The 21,704-nt window shown below is 34.3% G+C and overlaps 1 protein-coding gene and 1 long non-coding RNA gene across 5 annotated transcripts in view; one reads left to right on the top strand and one right to left on the bottom strand.

The window, feature by feature from the left end:
* Nucleotides 1–21,704, bottom strand: part of LOC132040264 (agamous-like MADS-box protein AGL27) — a 47,503-nt gene that overhangs the window by 19,008 nt on the left and 6,791 nt on the right. The window contains exons 2-7 of one of the 4 annotated variants that reach the window (XR_009410649.1): nucleotides 12,875–12,953; nucleotides 12,213–12,268; nucleotides 12,044–12,143; nucleotides 11,666–11,707; nucleotides 10,603–10,644; nucleotides 10,357–10,509 (exon numbers count right to left, since the gene is read on the bottom strand). The exons of 1 other annotated variant lie outside the window; for it this stretch is intronic. Coding sequence is in view for 2 of the 3 variants with exons in the window: in XM_059430892.1 (XP_059286875.1) it covers nucleotides 10,417–10,509; nucleotides 10,603–10,644; nucleotides 11,666–11,707; nucleotides 12,044–12,143; nucleotides 12,213–12,268; nucleotides 12,875–12,953 (412 nt within the window). In the remaining variant the exon portion in view is untranslated. Of the gene's footprint in view, nucleotides 1–2,143; nucleotides 2,547–10,160; nucleotides 10,510–10,602; nucleotides 10,645–11,665; nucleotides 11,708–12,043; nucleotides 12,144–12,212; nucleotides 12,269–12,874; nucleotides 12,954–21,704 lie in introns of those variants that run through there. 2 more of the 4 variants (XM_059430892.1, XM_059430889.1) reach the window with 2 other exon arrangements.
* Nucleotides 9,476–11,368, top strand: LOC132040267 (uncharacterized). The gene is made up of 2 exons (XR_009410650.1): nucleotides 9,476–9,668; nucleotides 10,365–11,368. It is a non-coding gene; the product is annotated as an uncharacterized LOC132040267 (long non-coding RNA).

The raw sequence follows: 21,704 nt of genomic DNA, 5'->3' as shown, positions 1-21,704 counted from the left end.
TAATATTCCACATTTATTACCAAAAAAGATTTTTATTTGGTGGAAAATGAGTGTTGCATTCGCTGAATAAGAACCACCTAAATGGACCTTCGCTAATACCATTAATCTCAAAAGAGTTATCTCCTCAAGTGAGAAACAAAATTCACCATAATAAAGAATGGCTACGTCGGAAGGCCTCGGTAAAATAAGATTTAGAGAGAGAGAGAAAAGAGGGTAGCTGCACATTTCCCAATCAAAGAGAAAAGTTAGAGAGAAAATTTTCCCCTTTTCTTGATACGCTTAGAACTGGATATGACTAAATGCAAAGGGTTACCACACCCTTATTTTTAAACGATTTTTATGTTATTTTCAATATGTTCAAGTTCATTACGAAAGCAGTTGATGGTCCCCGCCCATGCAATCCTATATCGCTGCACACTTAATAAGTTGCAATACCTATCTTTCAACACGTCTTGACATTTCATTTGTTGTAAACAAATTATCACAGTTCATGCATACCCCGAGCCTGTGGCATTAGAAGGCGGTGAAAAAGGTCCTTTGATATCTCAAATCGTCTGCAACCTCTTGCCTAGAAACTTTTCGTCATTCTGACATGAACTCACACTCGCACCTTTTTAATTTATGTGAACCCATTTGACTGGGCATAGAGTTTAAGAAAGAAGAGAAGACTTTTAAACTTGTGGTGTTAAATGGGTAACATATATTTTGTGTGTCCATAAATCATTGCATAAAGGTAAATACTTTCCATATATAGAAGGGGGTCATTCTTATTGGCACGGACTAACAAGGAAATATGTTCACATAAATTGAAACGGAGGGAGTATACATATGTCAATGCTGACTGGGTGCGCAGAATCTCCACTTGTGGATATATGTTTTTCTTAGGAAAAACCCTCACTTGTTGATCCTCCAAGAAGGAACGATCAGTTGCCCATTTGAAGCATAATACAAATCAATGGCTAATGTTCTTTGAGATCGTGTGGGTCCAAAAATTATTGATACCACTTATCTCACATACCCCAACTATATTCTGTGACAATATTGGCATCTCATCATATCTACACAAAAATCCAGTTCTCTACAGCATGATGAAACACATCGAAGCGTATTTTCATTATCTCCGCAACAATATGAGATTCGACCGAGTGACTATGAAGTACTTGTCCACTGAGACCAAGTTGCAGACGTTCTCACCAAGCCAGAAAGAGTGCTTAGCCAACTTGAGGTTGTCATCAGGTTGTTAGGAATTGATTAGTTTGTTTCATTATTTAAATTATCTATCCAATCTTATTTACAAGATCAAACTAGGTTAATTCCTTAAATTTATGAGAGTTAGATACACTCTCTTTGTACTTAAGTGATAGTTATTACAAATTTACAACAATAACATACCAATATATTCTCACAATTGGGTCTGGGGAAGGTATACGCAAACCTTACCCCTACCGTTGTGATAATTGTTATTAAATAGAATTCATTCAACTTTAATTTATATTCTCCAAATCTTTAGGCTTATCTATCAATTATTACCATGGACATTCAATTGAGGTATAATATTACAACGTAGGGTGGGCTAATTGGTTGAGCGTGGGACTTTATAATGGTGCCTCCGAGGTTCGAAACCTTTATGACGGGGGATTTGCCTTCTTAGTTGAGCTCATCGCACAGAACTTGCTAATGCGGGTTACTTCTTCTGTGTGGTTTGCGAGCTATTGCACGGAAATTGGATTTAACTTGTGCGCATCCGAAAGATAGCGGCTGCGGTTACATCTCATAAAAATAAAATAAAAAATAAAAAAAATAAAAAAAAAGGGTATAATATTCTATCAGATTTATTTGGATGCGTGTATTCCCAATCGTATTATGTAGACATCATTGCCATATCACATGCCAAAAAGTAAACTCTCTTAGTCAGGCACCTGTAAGATCAACTCAAGAGATAAATATCAAAATCAACTCAAGAGATAAATATCAAAACCTGCACCGCTAAAAATCATATAGTCAATTAACGTGTCAGCCTACAAACTAGTCTCCCTAACGACTCAACACGTATATCAGAATAATACATGAAGAGGAAATTATTTAATAATCAGTGATCTTCAGATAAAGGATAAGTGCATTAATTAGAATGAAATGAAAAAACCTGTTGGCGCTTGAGAATTGGTACAGCTTGCCACTGTTAGAGAAGATGACAACAGCAACATCCACATCACACAGAGTTGAGAGTTCTTTGGCTTTCTTCAATAGTCCTTTCCTTCGTTTACAAAACGCCACTTGCCTACAGCTTTTATCTTTGATTCTCTTTATTTCCACCTTCTTTCTCCCCATTTTTTTTTTTGTTCTCCTAATCCAAGTCTAGCCCTAATCTAAAATTATCTGTACATATCTAAAGATTTCGTATTTTGTATAATCAGTATTGCACCAGGGATTTTGTACAGTTTGCATTTTTGTTGTTTTACTACGTATGCTCTCCCCAGTCAAATCTCCAAACGGTCCCTTCCAACATCTTTTCAGGATTTCTCTGTTTTTTTTTCTTTTTCTTTTTAATTACAAATGGTGCTCTATGTTTTTACTTATTTGGTCCAAGTCCAGTGGACAACTCAAAAGAGGGAAAAAGATGACTGTATGACAAGTTGGCTTAAAACGTGGCAATAAATAGAGACAGCAACATTAGGCCATAAGATAAATATCTGATGGGCCGACGCTAGCGTTGTACTTTGTACCCGAGTGGTTTAAAGTTTTAGCTGGTTGGCTGGAATTTGGGTCCAGAGAGAAAAAAGAATAAGGACAGTTAAATTACATACTTCCAAATTATTTCTATAAAAAAAAGTACTTAATAAACTCTGATTAAAACCAAATAATCTTTTTAAACTATCTCTTACTTTTAACGTAATCTCACTATATTATCCTCCCTTTTTCTTTTTCTTTTTTTCCAAAAAAGAAACAGTTTAACGGAGTGATTACTGCGACTTTGTCTCTTCGAAATGGAAATTTGAGTTTGAATTAGTTCATATTTCAACATATCAGTTATGGCTACTTATCTTCTGTAGCTTTAATTCATTTAAATCATTAGTTTTAAGGAAAAATGACCAATCTTATTCCAAAACTATTAAATATGGGAATGATATTCCAGCTCATATGGAAAATTTCCAGTTCTGCTAATGATAACGGTCTTTTCCGCAAATTTAAGATTTTTCTGAGCCTATTTTTTACATTATATTTTACTTTTCTATAACAACAACAACCAATTTTATAACAGTGCACTCTTTATAAAATCACTCCCATATAATAGCTATCTGCTTTTTTTGGCAATGTAATTATTAACCATCTTTATAAAAATAGAATATCTACGATTAACAATAATAAATAGTACAGATTTTGACTAAATATTTAATTTGATACCTTAATATACTATATTTATGATAAAATATTACATATGAATACATATGTGGAATTTGATGCAACACTTCCTATCATTGAGGCTTTCACTAATGAAGAGATTATTGCTCATGTCATTGGAGTGGAAAAACGAGAGAATATGGAAATCGAAGACGACAATGAAAGTACTGACGAACAACCTCAGCCCATTGTTACTTGATTTATATAGTACATCTTAGATTCTATTTTTGAAAGCAATTGAATACTTGTTCAGGTTTAAAAATCTTCATTCAAGTTTATATCACCACTAAGAGATTGATTTTTACGAAACAAGCTACAATAAAATATCTCCCATTAATCTTGAAAGAATTTAATTTTCAAGTACTGTAAATTTAAAATGTGTGCCTTAGAGCTTAAAACTTTATACATTCAGTTATGAATATATTGAAATTGTATTAACTTTCTTTAATGCTTAGTTAGTGAATCATTCATATCTTTGAGAGTTAAAATTTAAATAACATGTCATTTTTTTACAACATTAAAAAATAAAAAATAAATAGATTTTATGCATTTTTTTGCCTATAACAGTCAATTATTATTTAAATGACAAATGTTGTTATACATGTGTAACAACAATTCTCTATAACAGCTAAATAATTTCGAACTTATTTCCGTATTGAAATCGAAACTCATTTACACCATCTAACTTTATTTTAAAAATCAAATTTCCCTCTCAACTATGAACAATAGACATTCTGCTCCTTTTATATGGTGTCTATTTTACCCGTGACATTTTCAATCATACATTTATGTAATACGATTTTATAATAGTATATAGTAGTTTTATAAACCCATGTATTTATAATTTTTTATTTAAGTTCGTTAACATTATAAGTATAATAATCCTTTTATAAAGTTGTATCAAAATCTAATGTTAGTTTTTATGATTGTTATTTTAATATTGCACATATTACGTGTATATATGCATGTGTGTATTTAAGTTTTACTTTTTTCATATTCTCTATTGTTTATATAGATAAACGATTTTTGGTTTTCATTAATGAACCCATTTTTAAAATTATAATTTAATAGTTATTTTCAATATAAATAGATAATATTTTAGAAATTTGTTATTAAATGTTCCTTTATTTTTTAATTAAGTTTATATTACGTACATTGAAATATATTTATAAAGTTAATATTACCAGTTATTGAAAGGGGGAGCTTAATTTTTAAAGCAAAGTTAAGGGGTGTAAATGATTTCCACTCATTTGAAATAGGATAATTTTATCCTCTGTCAACATATCAGTTAAATCCCAAAAAAATGGAACCAATGAAGTTAGATTTCTGTCATTTCTAACAAATTATAAATTATTCATAATAATATTAAATCCTTGAATAGTGATGAAGTGATATCAGATCCTTGTTCTTGAAACGAAAATCTTCACAAATCAAATTAATATTCGTTTTTTTGTGCTAAAATTGAAATATGCTTCCTTCCACCCTATTTATAAAGCTATATCTGAAGGTGTAGGGATGAAGTCGTCAATGAAAAAGCGATAACCGATAACATTTAAAAGCGTGTTACTCAAAGTGTAATGAAAAAATATTACACACTTAAAACAAAGATTAAGGAGAGCTTTGATACTTTTTCTTAAACCGAATAGAGCATTTTCACCTGATAAGTTTGATTAATGAAAAAAATGTCATTATTTTTATTTTCGTTACCAAAATATTGCTATTAATTTTTCAAAATCATTATTCAAGAAAATGAAACACATTTTTCCGATAACTTAATAATGGAGCATACCCCTCAAGAGAAAATATTTCTTCTCAAGTTTAATTGATTGTTTTATAATCTGAAGGCGATACATAATATAAATCTTTAAGTGGATATTTTATATTAAATGCATTTCACTGGAGGAAAAATCAGCATTTGAAGCCGAATTCAATAGTTCTTGTTGGGAGAACACTAGTACAAATTAAGAGAATCTAAAAACAATAATAAAAATAATCAAAGTGAAAATTGAAAAGCAAAAATTATTGCACACTTAAAGCAACGATTAGAGGGAATTAAGGAGATAATTTGATGTTTTCTTTTCTAAAATGAGTAGAGGATTTTATATTTCCTTCTTAATTTCGTTTTATGGAAAATGTTATATTCTTATTTTATGTTACAGAAATATTGCTGTCAAATTTTCAAAATCGTTATATAGAAGAGACAAACGCATTCATTATCCTCAACAATAGCAACTGGAAGTGGCTACAACAAAATCTTGGCCACGCTTGCATTACACTCTCCAGAACTTCAATTTTGAGCATTTTAGTCCCGTAGACATGAACGTGAAATGTGTTCACGCTCCATTTTGGCTTCTTTTTTTTTTTTTTTTTTATCATTTTTCAACTGTAACACTTCCTTCAATCTAACCAAATTAAGGGTGTCTTCGGTATGGATGAAAATGTTTTCATGAAAAATGTGTTCTTGGAAAATAAGTAAATTTCTACTTATTTTTTCATGTTCGGTTGGATAGTGAAAAATAAGTGAATTTCTTACTTATTTTCTCATGTTCGATTGGTTGGTAGAAAATATTTTTCGAAAAATACGACCCATGCCCCCAACCCCACCACCTCATACCACACCAACCCACACCCACACCACCCACCCATGCACTCCATCTTCCATCCCCCAACCAAATCCCACACCCTCCCAACCACCACCCTCCAACCAATCACACTCCATCTTCACCTAAAAAAGAAGAACGAAAAAACCCCACACAATCCTCTAGGTAAATAATCCCTTCAACCCCTCCCAAGCTTTTTTTCTATGTTCATATATTTTATTTTAGAAAATATATTATAAAAAATGGGAAACCATGTTTTCTTTTTACACCTAAAATCCCCACCACCACCCCCTCCCAAATTTTCTATTTCAATACCCCTTTTATAAAAATGGGAAATATTTTCTTGTCCACCCCCCCACCCCCACACCAAATTTAACCACACAAACTTTCCATTTTTATAAAGGTAAAATTAAATATGAAGTAAAAAATTCGGGAGGGGGTTAAGCAGAAAATCAAAAAAGAAAAAAAATTCAAAACTTTTCTTTAAAAAAAAAAAAAAAAAAATTGTGCGGGGGGAGGGGGGGGGGGTGTCGTAGAAAACCAAAATAAAAAATAAAAACTTGTCAAAACTTTTTTTAAAAGTTACTTTTTGGGAGGGGTGGATGTCGTAGAAACAAAAAAAAATAATAATAATATTTTTTTAAAACTTTTTTGGAGGGGGGGGGAGTGGTGTAAAAAACCGGTGGGGTTTTTTAAAACTTTTTTGGAGGGGTGGGGATGGTGGGTGGTGGTTGGGTGGTTGGTGAAATGTCAATTTGGACTTATTTTCCCTACTTGGATTAGGGAAGTTATTTTCCCCATTTTTAAGAAACTTATTTTCTTAAAGAAAATATTTTTCAAAATTTTTGATCAAACGAACATGAGAAAATTGAAAAACGTTTTTCGGAAAATATTTTCCTTCATACCGAATACACCCTAAAACAAGTTCAAATGATGTGTAACTTGGCGGATTAGTGAAGAATAATGAAATAAACTTAGCTTAAAAATAAAAATTGCAAAATCGAATTAAAAGGAAATATTGTTGTTACCTCTCATGAAGCGTTGCATTTAATATCATGGCATGATGTGTGTACCAACTTCATCACTTTTACCCCCACTTTGAACTTATGAATTGACTCCCCGAATTTGCTTGAAGTTTATAACGGTTATGCTTTCATGGCGGTGGTACAAACCCAAATATATATGACAATTACCCTGTGTCACATTTTACACTTTTTGACCTTTAAATGAGGTATGTTAGTTTTGTTTTTGTCTTCTTTGCATGGCGAACTTTAAAATGTAAATTATTTGTTTTCATTTCTAGGCTAGGCTCCTCCATAGGTCGGATGGCCCGATTCCCGTGTCACAACCCAAACACGTGTCTTTGAAAAATATTGGAATGAGGAAGCAAATATTCCATTTTTCCATTTTTTACCGGAAAAATCATTTGTTGTACTTTTCCTCTCAACTCTAATATTTTTTTCTTGGCATCATCAAAAAAAACAAACGTAGGAATTCTATTTTAGCTTCTCAAAAAAAATCAAATTTTCAAATTTTCAATTTTTTTAAATCAAAAATATCTTCGGAGTTTTTTAATCCATGTTTTAATAGCAACATTAATTTTTTTTTTTTTTTTTTTTTGCGTTTTAAAAAAAAAATAATCAAATTTTCATTTTTTTTAAAACGGGTTTTAAAAATCATTTTTTTTAAAGAAAATTCAATTTTTTATTTTATTTTTTAAAAAATTATACACGTTTAGAAATCTGGATTTAACTTTTTTTTTTAAAAAAAATGATTTAAATCCACACAAATACTATATGTTTTAGCACCACAAGTTTCAAAGATCTATGTCTTTTTTAAACTTCATGCTTAGTCAAACTATGTCACATAGAGAGAGTACCTTTTAGTAATATAATTATGGAATTTTTAAATAAGTATTATAATTCAATTAATTGAAAATATCAATAAATTATACTTAATCCGTGTCTCCCGGGTATATGACTTTTCGGTTTCGTCCTCCAATTGAAAGATTTGAAATACACATTCTAATAGTTCATGCCATCCCCTATTTTATCCCTTTTTTAATGTATGTCATATATAGCCATAATTAAGAAAATAATTATAATAATTTAACTAAATAATTTAAAAAAGTAAAGCTTAGCAAGAGTTGGACGGACTAAATTATGACCTACTTTGACCCAACTCATTTCAACCAAATAAGTTTTGGATGAGTTAATGTTTATTTATTAATTCAGTTCATTTTTAAAAATAAAAATTAAGGAACGAAAGGTGGATAAAACCCACATTGTGAACCAATATAATCAAGTTTCGAAATTTAGATGTTGGGTTTCATCGACGTAGTAATTAGGTGGCTTGTACCTAGCAGCTTTATCTTTATGTGAGTTGCTTTTTGCGGCCGTTGGTGCATTGAACACTTGTTTCTTTCTCTGAAGCTTTTATTATCAACTTATGAATAACAATTTTAAATTGCTCCATTTCTTGCCTTGCTCAACTCAAGATGGTCCTTCGGTAGGGGTGGTCTTTAAGTAGGCGTTTGCTATTTATAAAGATGAAATAAAAAATAAATTTTTTTAAGGATGAACCCTTTTTCAAGGAAAAACGTTAATGATAGTATCAGTATGTTCGGTCAAATTTTAAAATTGGTATTTTTGATCCAGGGACAAAATTGATAGTATTTTTGTAAAAAAGTGCCCAAAAAAAGTGAATTTTTTTTGAAAAAACAAGTTTTTTAAATTTTCGTTATCAACAATTATGAATACAACTTTATTGTTGTATTGGGAATAAGCTTCAAAAATTAAACACCTTTTTTCTAGTAAAAAAAAATCATTATCAAAATAAATTGAAAATAATTCTTTAATAATGTCATTATTTTTCTTTACGGCACCTAATTTTTCCTCTAAATAAAAAATCTATCGTCTTAAATTTTTGTGTCCGGGGACTAAAATTGATAGTATTGGTTCCAAGTTCAAATTTGCCTTTTAAAAATTTAAAAAAATTCGTAAGGCATTTTGAGATTCGTTAATGACCTTCATTTTTGGCATAAATTTGGGTCCAATTCAGTACATCTAAAAGTTTAGCTAGCCTAAATTGACTACCTATGAAAAATCTTATCAAAATAATATTGAAAAGACATTTTTTCTTTAATGTATGTCATATATAGCCATAATTAAGAAAATAATTATAATCATTTAAATAAATAATTAAAAAAATTAAAGCTTAGTAAGAGTTGATCGGACTAAATTATGACCTATTTTGACCCAACTCATTTCAACCAAATAAGTTTTGGATGAGTTAATGTCTATTTAATAATTCAGTTCATTTTTAAAAATAAAAATTAAGGAACGAAAGGTGGACAAACCCACATTGTGAAGCAATATAATCAAGTTTCAAAATTTTGATGTAGCAGCTTTATCTTTATGTGAGTCGTTTTTTGCGGCCATTGGTGCATTGAACACTTGTTTTCCCTCCACATGCAACTGGGGCCCATATACACACTATCTGAGTATATCGCTTAAACTAATAGACTAGTTTCCACTTAAATACCAATATTGGAGTAGTATTTTCTTTGAGTTGCATATAAAGAACTCTTAGAACCAAAACTTAAATATGTGGAAAGCCTCAGTGAGAGGAAAGTTAGCAGCTGCCTTATATTTATTTCTTCATCAATCTGTAAGTTCGACTAGCCAATTCCTTGCAGTTCTTTTTGTTTTCTTGATTTTTTGTTTGGTTTTTGGTTTTGTGTGTTCAAATATATTTGATCTCATATTGATTCTACTCTTTTTAAAAATGTAATTTTCATCTGTTTAATCTTCTGTCTTTTTTTGTTCCTCCTACCCCACTGGTCTAATAGGACATTCTTCAACCATTGTTAGCTCTGACATGAATATATATTTCAAAGCAAGATATGTATAGAGCAAATTCCCAACAATGAATGGTAATTCGTAGCATAAGAATTTCAAATAATTAAGCAGCTATAGCATATAGTGTCAAGAGTATTTCACAAGAATGAATTGTTATTCTTAAATAAAAACTTCAAGAGAAAGTAGCCGTAAGTTAGTAATGTTCAAATAATTGAGTTTTTGAACATTATACAACTTCAGGAAAAATAAAAGCATAAGCTCATATAACTCACCCTATTTTTTCTGTCAAGTACAAAATAAATTAATAAGGGAGGCAATGAAAACGCTGAATATATAAAACAAAAACCTGAGGGTCAAAGCTCATCTTCACCTTTTATATTACACGGTCATACAGATGAACAATTAATTTTACTGAAACTGCACAATATTGTTAATTATTTTTTAAGACACCTTGACTTTACTAATTTCATGTAAAACATGATACTAAACCACATAACCTTTGCAGGTTATTCCCTGGTGCCTCTGCAAGGCTATTTGACAGATACAAACGATAATCACTAGAGAAAATTGAGGGTCACTCTCTGTTGTCCACAAATTATGTGGGATGGTGACATCTCATTCACTGTTCCGTTTTTCTTGATCCTAGCTATCTGTATGGGCATATATGCGTATAAATTAGTTAGTTAGAGAAAACATGAAAGAGGTCTAATTTGTGATAGCAGATTTTGTGAGGTAAGATTTACGTTATCCTCCAGAAGTTTGTTTTCCTCTCGCAGCAGTTTTTCCTGCAAAAAGGGGATTGTCATGTGCAGTCTAATGGATAATTTAACATGATCTTAATTCATCCTAAAACAGTTAAGGATATCTGATGAGAACTGTTGATTACAAAGCTACACAGAGCTGTAGAAAGCAGGGATGGCTATTAACTCCGTCGACTTAAAAGAGCGGAAACAATTCTATGAGGTTTGATCAAATGAGAAGTGTAGAGTATTAAATCTGGTAGTCAATTAAGTCATAACACACTTTTACCAGCCTATCAAGAAACTGACAAGGACAAGTGGATGTTTTACGCCTCTTTATATTCCTTTTCCACAATCTATGTTGCTCAGACTTGCCAAAAAAATTGTTGCACCCGTGGTGGATCCTCGAAAAGTGTTCTACTTTTGGAGGGGTCCAACCCCACCTAACGGTATGTCTGAAGACTCAGAGCAACATAGTCCACAATAAGCTACTGCCTGGATTTGATAGACTTTATTAAGCTTATGCATTTTTTTAACATTAACATACTCAAGCACTAGTCCTCAGTTGAAACCAATGATGATTTGTTCAACCCCGGAAAAGAGGATGAGTTCAACCAGAATTGTACAGCTCTAGGAGATGAAAAGATGCTACTCCCCGTGTTTCAATTTGTTTGTTTTACTTTCCTTTATAGTCCATTTAAAAAAGAATGTCTCTTTCCTTTTTTGCAACTCTTTAAATCCAACTTTCTACATGGCATGTTTAAGACCACGAGATTAAAGAGCATTTTGGTACATTCTACATATCTTTAATTTAAGACCACAAGATTCAAAAGTCTTCTTTACTTTCTTAAACTCCGTGTCAAGTGAAAAACTAGACAAATAAATTGAAATGGAGGGAGTAGTTTTTTCTTACATATGAATGTTTGAATAAGCTAAAACCTAAATGAAATGCACCTTGATCTGAGAGTCTGCTCAGGAATCAAATCCCTATTGGTAGACAGATAGACTAAACTCATGATTTCAGGAAAAACTAGTTTTCAGGATGCAATGGGAAATGAAAACCTACCTTCTCATGAAGACCCTTAACAGATTCAAGCATCAAATGTGTCTGCACAAAACAAAACTATTTAGATTTGCTTCGTTCTGAGGTACTAACTGGAAGAGAAATATTATTTAAAAAATAAATGCAAATGCTTATAAAAAGCAAAGCAAAAGTAAACAAGAATAAAAGGTATAGCTGGAGGAATTCACTAACAATTACGGTTTCTCACCATTTGGAATGAGCAAGTAAATCATGAAACAAAGCATTAGAACGTATAGAGTTACGAGAGAGGTGAATGAAAACAACATTGAGGTACTCTGGAAAACGCATGACTTTGTGACAGCTTCTAGTATTAGTAAAGCAATTCCGATAGGGCAAGGTTACAGAGGAGTGTAGAAAGACCTTTCTAGATCTGGCTTGTATTAGAGCAGTTTGAAGTTCGTTTTCCAAATGGACAAGATCAGTCACTGCGAGACCATCAGCATTAGTTTCCTCAAGTTGCCTGTCGAATTGAGACGAGGATCAGTGGTATAAGCTTTAAGAAATAAAAATGAAAGTATAAGATCAGTACCTTTCTGTTGTTTGTAACAGTTCTCCCATTGTCATGAACCTTGAGTATTTAGAGTGCTACAAAAAATGTAAGTATGATTATTCCAGATAACATTGAATAGCACCCAAATACGCAATGAGTAGATGATAAGTTACTAATCAACTGTATTAGCTACATGAATGAACAACTACTCAGAGCATGCTTCCAGGAGTTGATGAAAATATTATGTGTCTAGCATTACTCATTTTAGTCGAGCAACAAGAAGATTTTTTTAGATAGGTACATTTTAGTTGAATAGCAACATGACTTTGATGCACTATGATGAAAGAGTAAGCATCATTAATAATCTTGACCTCCAAGCCCGGGAGGTGGCACACCAAAGCTAACGTGTATATTTAGTATCTTCGGACCTATTAAAAATGCAGGAAGTTACATGTATTTCACAGTTCATCTGGAAATAGTTCCGGCTAGATATTGATCTCTGACCAGTTCAGGGGATTTTTTTTTTTTTTTTTTTGAGAAGGATGCAAGTTCAGAGTTACTTAATACTCATCAGAGCGAAGCAAAGAGTAACCAAACTGATTGAGAACCTAAATATATGCACAGACAGTCCACTTATTTCAAGTATCCACAGAGGATTCTAATTCACTATATAACTTGTTAGCAGTTAACTAATCAAATACCTCTTCCACCAGGATTTCTGCAGAGATCTCTTTTTCTGCTTCGACGTGGCTTTCATATCGTTGAAGGATCCCTGTCAGACTGAAACATATAATGTCAGATATGATTGTTGTTGCTTTCACTAGATATGATTGTTGGTGAGCAAATCAGTTTGTGTAGGTTTAAACTTAAGAGTGCTTCAGAAAATTCTCAACATATTTGATGATGGTCAATCTCTTTGGGCATTAGGCACTAAACCATGGAAAATACCCTCTGCATGGATAACAAAAGGGATGCCCCCTTTTAATTAGTAAGGTATAGTTTGTTGTGGTGGTGGAGGGGGTAGGGGGTGCTCCAAAACTAGGGGTCCTAAAAGCAAACCCTATATTATAGACAGGTTTGAGAAAAGGGCAACCCCACTATACCGCTAGACTACATGTTAGCGCATCGACTGAAAAGCCGTTGTTGCTTGCAGGTCAAAAATCTTTCTTTTGCTTCTCCTACCTGTCTCAATTCTGATTGACTGGTATCTCCCTTTGAGCAAGCTCTTGGTTTGCAGTTGTTTGTGTTGTATCTCACGCTTCAGTTTGCATTTTCCGGATAGCTGAGACTATTGATTTTTTATTTAAATGTCGGCTCTTATTTATTCATTCATATGAGATAACTTTGTGAGCAATAGTTTGGCGTGCTTTGCAGTAAAGTTGATCACTATGTTTTTTTATATATATTTATAATGACAAACGGATATTCTTGATTGCTATGTTGATGACATTGATATAACAAGTGATGATGATGGGAGAGACATTTGTCATCTAATAAGTGTTAATTAATGACTTTAGGAGCGTTAAAATAGATCGGGGCTTCACATTCTCCCCCCTCAAGGGACATTCGTCCTCGAATATAGAATCTAGTCATCTTTGATCTAAGAGAAAGATCTTGAGCCTTGTACTACTCTCCCTTATTCCTTTGGACCCCAAAATTTAACCAACTGCAAAAATTCCTAGAATTTTCGGCAGAGTTTCCTTTGTAACTGGAGCTATCCAAAAAATTTCAATATGTCCAAATATCACAATAGCAACATTTTGCATATCCAGATACTCAATGCAACAACACACAACATCACGATACTCCAACATACACATAAAAGCTATTTCATATTACTATCAATACAAATATCATATAAATTCACAAACTATATCTTTTAAAGCATAAAATGAGCTAGATACCTTGAATCTCCAATATATGTTATATGCTTTGTCATAATGTCCTTCTCGGGCTTCTAAGTAGCTTCCTCAATTGAATAATGGCTCCACAATACCTTTACCGAAATATTGTTCTTGGTTCGAACGAAACCTCCGAACCTATTTGTCACGTATAGCTATAGGCACCTCTTTATAGGATAGAGCGTTATCAACCACTACCTCCTAAACTGGTATCACATGGCTCGAGTCATGTAGGTACTTCCTCAACATGAAAACATGAAATACTAGATGCATAGCCTTGAGTTCTGGTGGCAGAGGTAGTTCATAATTACGAGCCCAATTCTCTTATTGATATCATCAGGCCCAATATATCTCGGACTGAGTTTACCTTTCTTTCCAAAACATATAACCCATTTCATGGGCGACAATTCTAAAAATACATTGTCCCTACATTAAACTCGAGCTCCCCGTGTCGCTTATTTGAATACTCTGAGCTGTTTTGAGCTTTTCCCGAATTAACCTTACCTTTTTCATAGCATCCTAAACTCATTCTGGACCGATGAGTTTTATCTCATCAACCTCGAACCAACCAATATGCGAGCGACACCGCCTACCATATAAAGCTTCAAAGGGTGCCTTCTGAATACTTGTCTGATAACTATTATCACATGAAAACTTGATCAAAGACAAGTGGTCACCCAATTTCCTTTAAACTTAAGCACACAAGCTCGTAGCATATCTTCTAAAGTCTAAATCGTCCTCTTGGCCTTCCCGTCTGTCTGTGGGTGAAAAGTCGTGCTCAACTTGGGTACCAAGACCTTCCTGGAAACTTTTTCAAAACTTTATCGTGTTTGAGCACCTTCGTTTGAGATGATGGGTGTTGGTGTTCCTTGTAGTTGGGGCTATTCCTTTAATATATAACAGGGTATACTGGAAACCATGCAAGTAGTCTGGACTAATAATAAGTGTGTGAACTTAGTAGGTCAGTTAATTATCATATCACCCAACTACGGTCATATTTTCTCAGTGTCCATGGTAGCCCAATCTCGAAGTCCGTATAACTGTGTTTCCATTTGCATTGTGGAAATTCATGTGTTCTGAGCTAAACCACCAAGTGGTAGTTGCTTGAATGAATCTTGTGTGAAATTTTATTTTTGGGGCACTTAGCCTAAAATTTAGCTATATCCTCTTACATACTTCCCCCCTGAAATTTAGCTATATCCTCTTACGTACTTCCCCAACAACTCTTTCCGGTTCTGGTATATTTTGGTGGTTCCTGAACGTATACAATACTTGAAACTATGGACTATCATGATCACATCTCTAAATCAATCTTACATTCACGATAGTGAGTGAGATGATGACATATCTCTGGACTCATTTTCTGAACTTAGTTGAGTACAGACCTTTATACTATTTTTCTTTCACCCCTCTACTAATATAGCTCATCATTTTGTAAATACATGGAGGACTTACCAGGCAACTCTATACTATTATGCCTTAGCGATATATTAGAACTTTGACTTGATTTACCGCCCATAGGCATCAATAGATATTCACTTGAATCCTGATGTATTGAAATTGCAAGTAAGTAACTGAATAACTAGGTACTGGTAATACTGAATATCTAGAAATTGAAATCTGAAAGGTTGTATACTGGTAACTGAGGAAAACTGATAACTGTACCGCAACATGTAAAAGTTGATAGATGCTTCTGGTACTTCCTACTAGGGGGTTATACTTTAGTTTGTAATAAATGCATCCAATAGTAAGGACTGTTGTTGGGGTAAACTCACAGTGTCTCATTCTAAAACTTCTTCAATGTCATCGGTCCCATACTGGATTGCACATATGTAATAATCCATAGGGTTTTACTGCGTTTACCTTCCACATTCTTACATGACCACACATAACTTCCTTGACTTAGCTGAGTTGTTTTGCTTTTCTACCTCCCCTATGGGTTGTTTCCATACAATCAAGTCATGGACTTATTTAAAAATTTGGACCTTCGTTCTACACATCCAAAGTCCTCACGTGCAGTCACAACAACAACATACCCAGTGAAATCCCACAAGTGGGGTCTGGGGAGGTTAGAGTGTATGCAAACCTTTCCTACCTTGGGAGGTAGAGAGGATGTTTTGGGTAGACCCTCGGCTCAAAATACAGCAAAACCACAACATGTCAAATACGAAAAAGGAGCAGTAGCTACAACAAAACAGCATGCTAAGCGAAAAACAAAAGACAGTACTGAAGAAGCTTCAGTCATGTGTTCTTTAAAAGAAGCTTCAGGTTGGGTTATTGAAGTTTGGCCCAAATAAATAAAATTTGGGCCTCTACTTGCATCTTTTGAATGTTCCGTGTTTGGCTCGGGCCATAGGATTTGTAAATGCCAGGCTGTTGTGTTCCGCTTCTTTACTTTTTTTTTATGTTTTCCTCGATATTTGTTGACCAAAACTTGGTCCCCTTTTTCTTGTCCGACGTGAAATCTTATCGGAGAGTTAGTCCATATCTGAGTTGTGAAGAAAAGTCCTTCGTTCTCGATAGGTACTTCCTTCGGGATAGATGTTTCGTCTCCATGATTTTGATTCTGGCCCATTTGAGATGATTTCTTAGTTGCGTCCTTCCTCTGTTTCTAACTAGCCACCGCAAAAGTCTCTTATGGCCTTGAAGTTCTTTTGCGACCAAAAATAAAGTGGGGAGCCAACAATTTCTAGCCCATGTCGAATTAGGTTTTTTTTTTCTTTCGATGGCTCCAACTGTAGGGTTCCACCATTGGAACCTGATGCGCAGGTGCTTCCGGAGCCATTCTCCATTATCACTTGCTCTGCTGCAACTTTCAAAGCAAACTCAAATAAGAACGGGCTATTTCCCATTTCATAAAATATTCAGCCCAAAGGTTTGCTTCCAAAGGTTAGAAACATCTTCTAATCTCTGAGAGGGTTGGTGTTTTGACAGCCTTGAAATTGACAACCAAACTCCTATTAAGAACTTCATTGTGGTTGTTAGAACCGTCATTAATGCAGATTACTCCCCCCTTCAATGTGGCATCTGCATTAAATGAGCTCTCCCTTTTGTTGGACCATTTAATACTGCGAAGAGCTTCAGCATAAGGAATGTTCTTGTCAGTTAATCTAGGTTCCATTTCTCATTCTTGTGGGTGTTAATAAAGTTTTTCACCTTTTCTGCAATGGACTTCCAGCCTGAGTTGAAGGCTATCTCAGGGATTATCATCATTGATCTCCTTGTGCCTTTCACATTAATGATGTTAATGTACCGGCCAATCTTATTGAAATTCCTTCCACAATAAGTTTGAGAGAACTCTCTCTCTTCTTCCACCTTCTCACCAAGTTCCCCTTGGACAAAGAGGCTTTTTTCAGTCTTTGGACCAACCATACCATCGTCCTCCTGGTAAACTGAGTTCTTGTGATGGGGTTCCCACTCCTTTTAGTCAACTCATACCAGTCCCCAGTGCACCTGAAGCTCTTGAAACATCAAAAGATTTGAAACCCATAGAAAAATAAATGATGTCTTCTTCCATCAGATCTATGGAAAATGGGTGTCAAAAGAAAGAGGAGAAAGAAATAGAGAAGAGAATTGAGGGAGAGAGAAGATAAAGAAAGGAGAGGGCTTGATTTCGGTGATCAGAAGGATCACCGGAGGGGGAGAAGGGATCGAAAAAGGAGCTAGGTCATATTCTCGGGAATGTGCCTGGGAGAATTTTGGATCACTTTTTTGTTTTATTGTGTTTTATGTCCTCATGCAAAACTTAGCACTCATAACCTCTATAATCTCATTTAAAATATAGCGCTCATGGCTCGGTGTCCATCGGCTTTAAGCATGCCTGCTATTGGCCTTAACACGTGCAAGACATCTCATTTAATATAAGTCATAGGATACTCACCACAACCTTGGATGATTTTCTTGTCTTTGGCCAATTGGTCCTTGTTCATTCTTGAAATCCCATTTTAGAACTTTGGGGGTACAAACTTTCTCATTCAACCCTTAACCTTTGTCTTCCATGGTCTATATCTTGTTTGATCTTATTCGCGATGACGCCACAATGACTATCCACCCTATGCAACCAACATTTAACATCCTATCCATCCTCGTGCCGAGGGTCTACCGGAAACAACCTCCCTATCTTCCAAGGTAGGGGTAAGGTTTGCGTACACTCTACCCTTCCAGACCCCACTTTATGGGATTTCACCAGGTATGCTATTGTTGTTGCTGTTTATGGTTATCAACTCTTCTTGAGTCATGATACAATTCTTATAGAATTCGGTGATATCATCATCTCATCTTCCTTTACAACAAGCCCGTGACATTTAACTGAGGATTTTGGGTTGTCACAACCTCATTTCAGGGCATATATCATCTAGTTCTCATTTTGAGGTTCAATTGAGATCTCTTTAATTATATTTCAAGCAGTTTACTACTTACACTTTTAGCCTTCTGATTGAGTTGTGTATGCCAATATTCGTGAGACTGACAGGAATAGGATATAGATTCACACTTTTAAGCTTTAACGCATGATTTAAGAATAAAAAAGGAGAACTCTCCTAACATGCCCAACAACCTCCAGATATTAGTTTGCATAACACGTCAGACTTTACTAGACACGACTTATGACTTCCTATTTATACATATACTTTACACAGTACATACTACACATTTTTCGTTGGACACTAAATATAATACCATATACATGAACTATCAAACACTTGGACAAGGCATGAGACAACAAGGTCTCACTCATTAGGTTGAGATGTCAAGATAGCACCTCATGTTATGTTTTACAAATGATTTATAAATGTGATTCAAGAATGATGAGTATGTCTATGTTAGAAACCATGATTTTAACTTATGATTACAAACCCCAAGTTATTATGTCATGTTTAAATGCGCTATAATGTGGCCATAAGTACCCATATTGATTTAAAAATGATGTTTGAGGGCCGTAAAAGCCAAGCTATGAGATGAAAGATATATAGCACATACCAAACATTAATTGCTTATGTTGGACGATATAAGGCCTACATAATGGTAATACACATATACTTTGAAACGAAAGCTGGCACATGCCAAACATTAACTGGTTTCCGTTGGACGATATAAGGCCAACATAATGGTAATACACATATACTTGCACTATTGAAGTGAGGTATGACCAACTAGCATGTTACAATTAGTTTGTCATATGATCATAAAGGACGCCATTCAATAAGCTTGGCAAATGTCAGCTCAAAGGTGTGTTCATAGAGTACAAAGTCCGATATGTAAACTATTGTTGATCATTCACGGGACATTTGGTCTCTATAACTCTTATCGAGGCATAAGATCTAATAGTTTTTACTAGTGAAGATTTGTGAGGCATTCAATGAAAGACTATTGTTTGCCAAGTGATGTCCCCGGACCTACACCTACACCTACAAGGTCATTCACTAGTAGCCAAGCAAATGAGCTACAAGTACTTGGATTACCTTTTATGAAGTGAAAAGTGTTGATCCTTTGGAGAATTCCATCTTATGCTACACACTATTGAAATAGAAGATCGGGAAACGGAGCTTGGAGTTGATCCGGGAAGCCTTGGACATCAGGCTTTAGCTGCATATTTTGTGCTTCAGGTAGACTACCGTGATTGCGGGACGCAAACCGCCATCGCGAAGAATTGGGAGCTCGTAGGGCATCACAATTACAATGTTACTGACGTGAATGAGAGGGACTCCTAGTTGACTTTCCTATACTAGAGCATTGCGAATGCGGAACACTAAGCACGAATGCAGAGAAGGACCTTCCAGCACCATATCGCAATAGCGATACATTTGACCGCAATAACCCTAAACTAAAGGAATAGGTCATGTTCGTTCAGTTTGAGGGAAAATTACGTGGTTGACTGGTTAGTCCATCAAATTTTGTAGTTTATCCTTAAGAGCTGGAGGTTCCTTGTGTGAAACTTAAATGTTGAAGAACGCATGTTATGGTTAAGGAATAGTGAAGATTGTGTTGCATCTAAGGGTGGCAAATGGCAAACAATGATACATTTGACCGCAATAGCCCTCAACTAAAGGAGTAGGTCAAGTTCGTTCAGCTTGAGGGAAAATTATGTGGTTGGCGTAACGTCCATCAAATATCGTAGTTTATCCTTAAGAGCTGGAGGTTCCTTGTGTGAAACTTAAATGTTGAAGAACGCATGCTATGGATAAGGAATAGTGAAGATTGTGCTGCATCTAGGGGTTGCAAATTGGCTATTTGGACTGTATTTGAGCAGGTTAAAATGAACTGACTTAATAAATGTGTTATTGCCAAACCCTACGTAGAGTTTACTTGGGCTAAACTAGGTTGGGTCAAAATGAGCTAAACAATGGTTTGTAACCCAGCCCGCCCAGCTGACCCAAATATTTGCAATATTCTCAACTTTTACACAAGCATATATAAATATTCTCACATATATCAGTGATTTTTATTTTTAGTTTTGTAATCCTCATTCTTGGATGTTTTATGATGATGAAATTTTTTCTCCTTCTTTCCCTGTTACTTGTTGTATTATGTTTTGAAATAAATTCCAATTCATGCCTAAAGATTTCTTTTGTCAATTTAGATTTAGAACTTTATCTGGTAGTTCTTTATCTTATAATACTAACAAAAATCATGAAAATAAAAAGTAATAGAAAATTAGAACTCTTGGTAAAATTGCATAAGCATTTTAGCTTGAAATAATTAGGCAACACGACGTAGAAAAATTATCTAAACAAAATGAATAATTGGGAAGTGTCAATGAACATTTAGAAAATGTAAAAGGGCAATTGCTATTCACGGGGTCAGTTTGGGCTTAAATTATGGTCTGATTTGGGCTACTGCAAATAAATGGCTTTAGTTGGGTTTTGCACAAACTTGATCATTAATGTATATCATGCCCAACCCATTAAAACTTGAAGGATTGGGTGGATCAAATGGGTTTGGATTGATTTTGTCACCTCTAACAACAACTGAACTTTTCAAAAGTGGCTAATGACATTCTGGGTCCTATCTTAGGGTTATTTAAGGCACTTTATGTAATAATTTAGCCTTTGTATTAAATACTCTAAAATCTAGCTTATTTTGATTAACTTGTTATGAATTTGGAGATTTAACTTGTGAGATTTGAGAGTGATCTTGGATTTTCAAGAAGTTAGCTTTAGGTGCTTATTTGATTGTATTATAAGTGATTCAGATTTCTAATTCTAATTATTACTACTATTTATTAGATATTGTGTCAAGCTTTCTATCTTTTACTTGCTTTCTTAGATTAGTCGTTCAGTTTCGATCATTTATGTTATCACCTTGGTATCAGAGCTTGGACTAGTGTATATCTTTACACACGTTGTCTAGTTCAAATTCGAAAATCACAAATATTAGTTGGAAACATTTGTAAGAGCTAACGTTTAGAGTTGATTGAAGTCCATCTTGAATCGAATTTGGGTTGAAAATTTGTACATGCACTTTCCCACAATGAATTGAAGCCGACACCCAGGCGAACTTCCCCAATCGGGACATCAACACTGTGATTGCAACTGTGAAAGTTCAACCTTCAAGGGTGGTTTGAAGCATTGCTATGAAAAATTTGTAGCCACAACCAGTATTTAAGTTTGGGCAACCGAAATCCAACCATGAT

Source organism: Lycium ferocissimum, chromosome 12 (genome assembly GCF_029784015.1).
Source record: "Lycium ferocissimum isolate CSIRO_LF1 chromosome 12, AGI_CSIRO_Lferr_CH_V1, whole genome shotgun sequence".
Classification (NCBI taxonomy): Eukaryota; Viridiplantae; Streptophyta; class Magnoliopsida; order Solanales; family Solanaceae; genus Lycium; species Lycium ferocissimum.
This window is presented reverse-complemented; position numbering and strand designations above follow the sequence as displayed.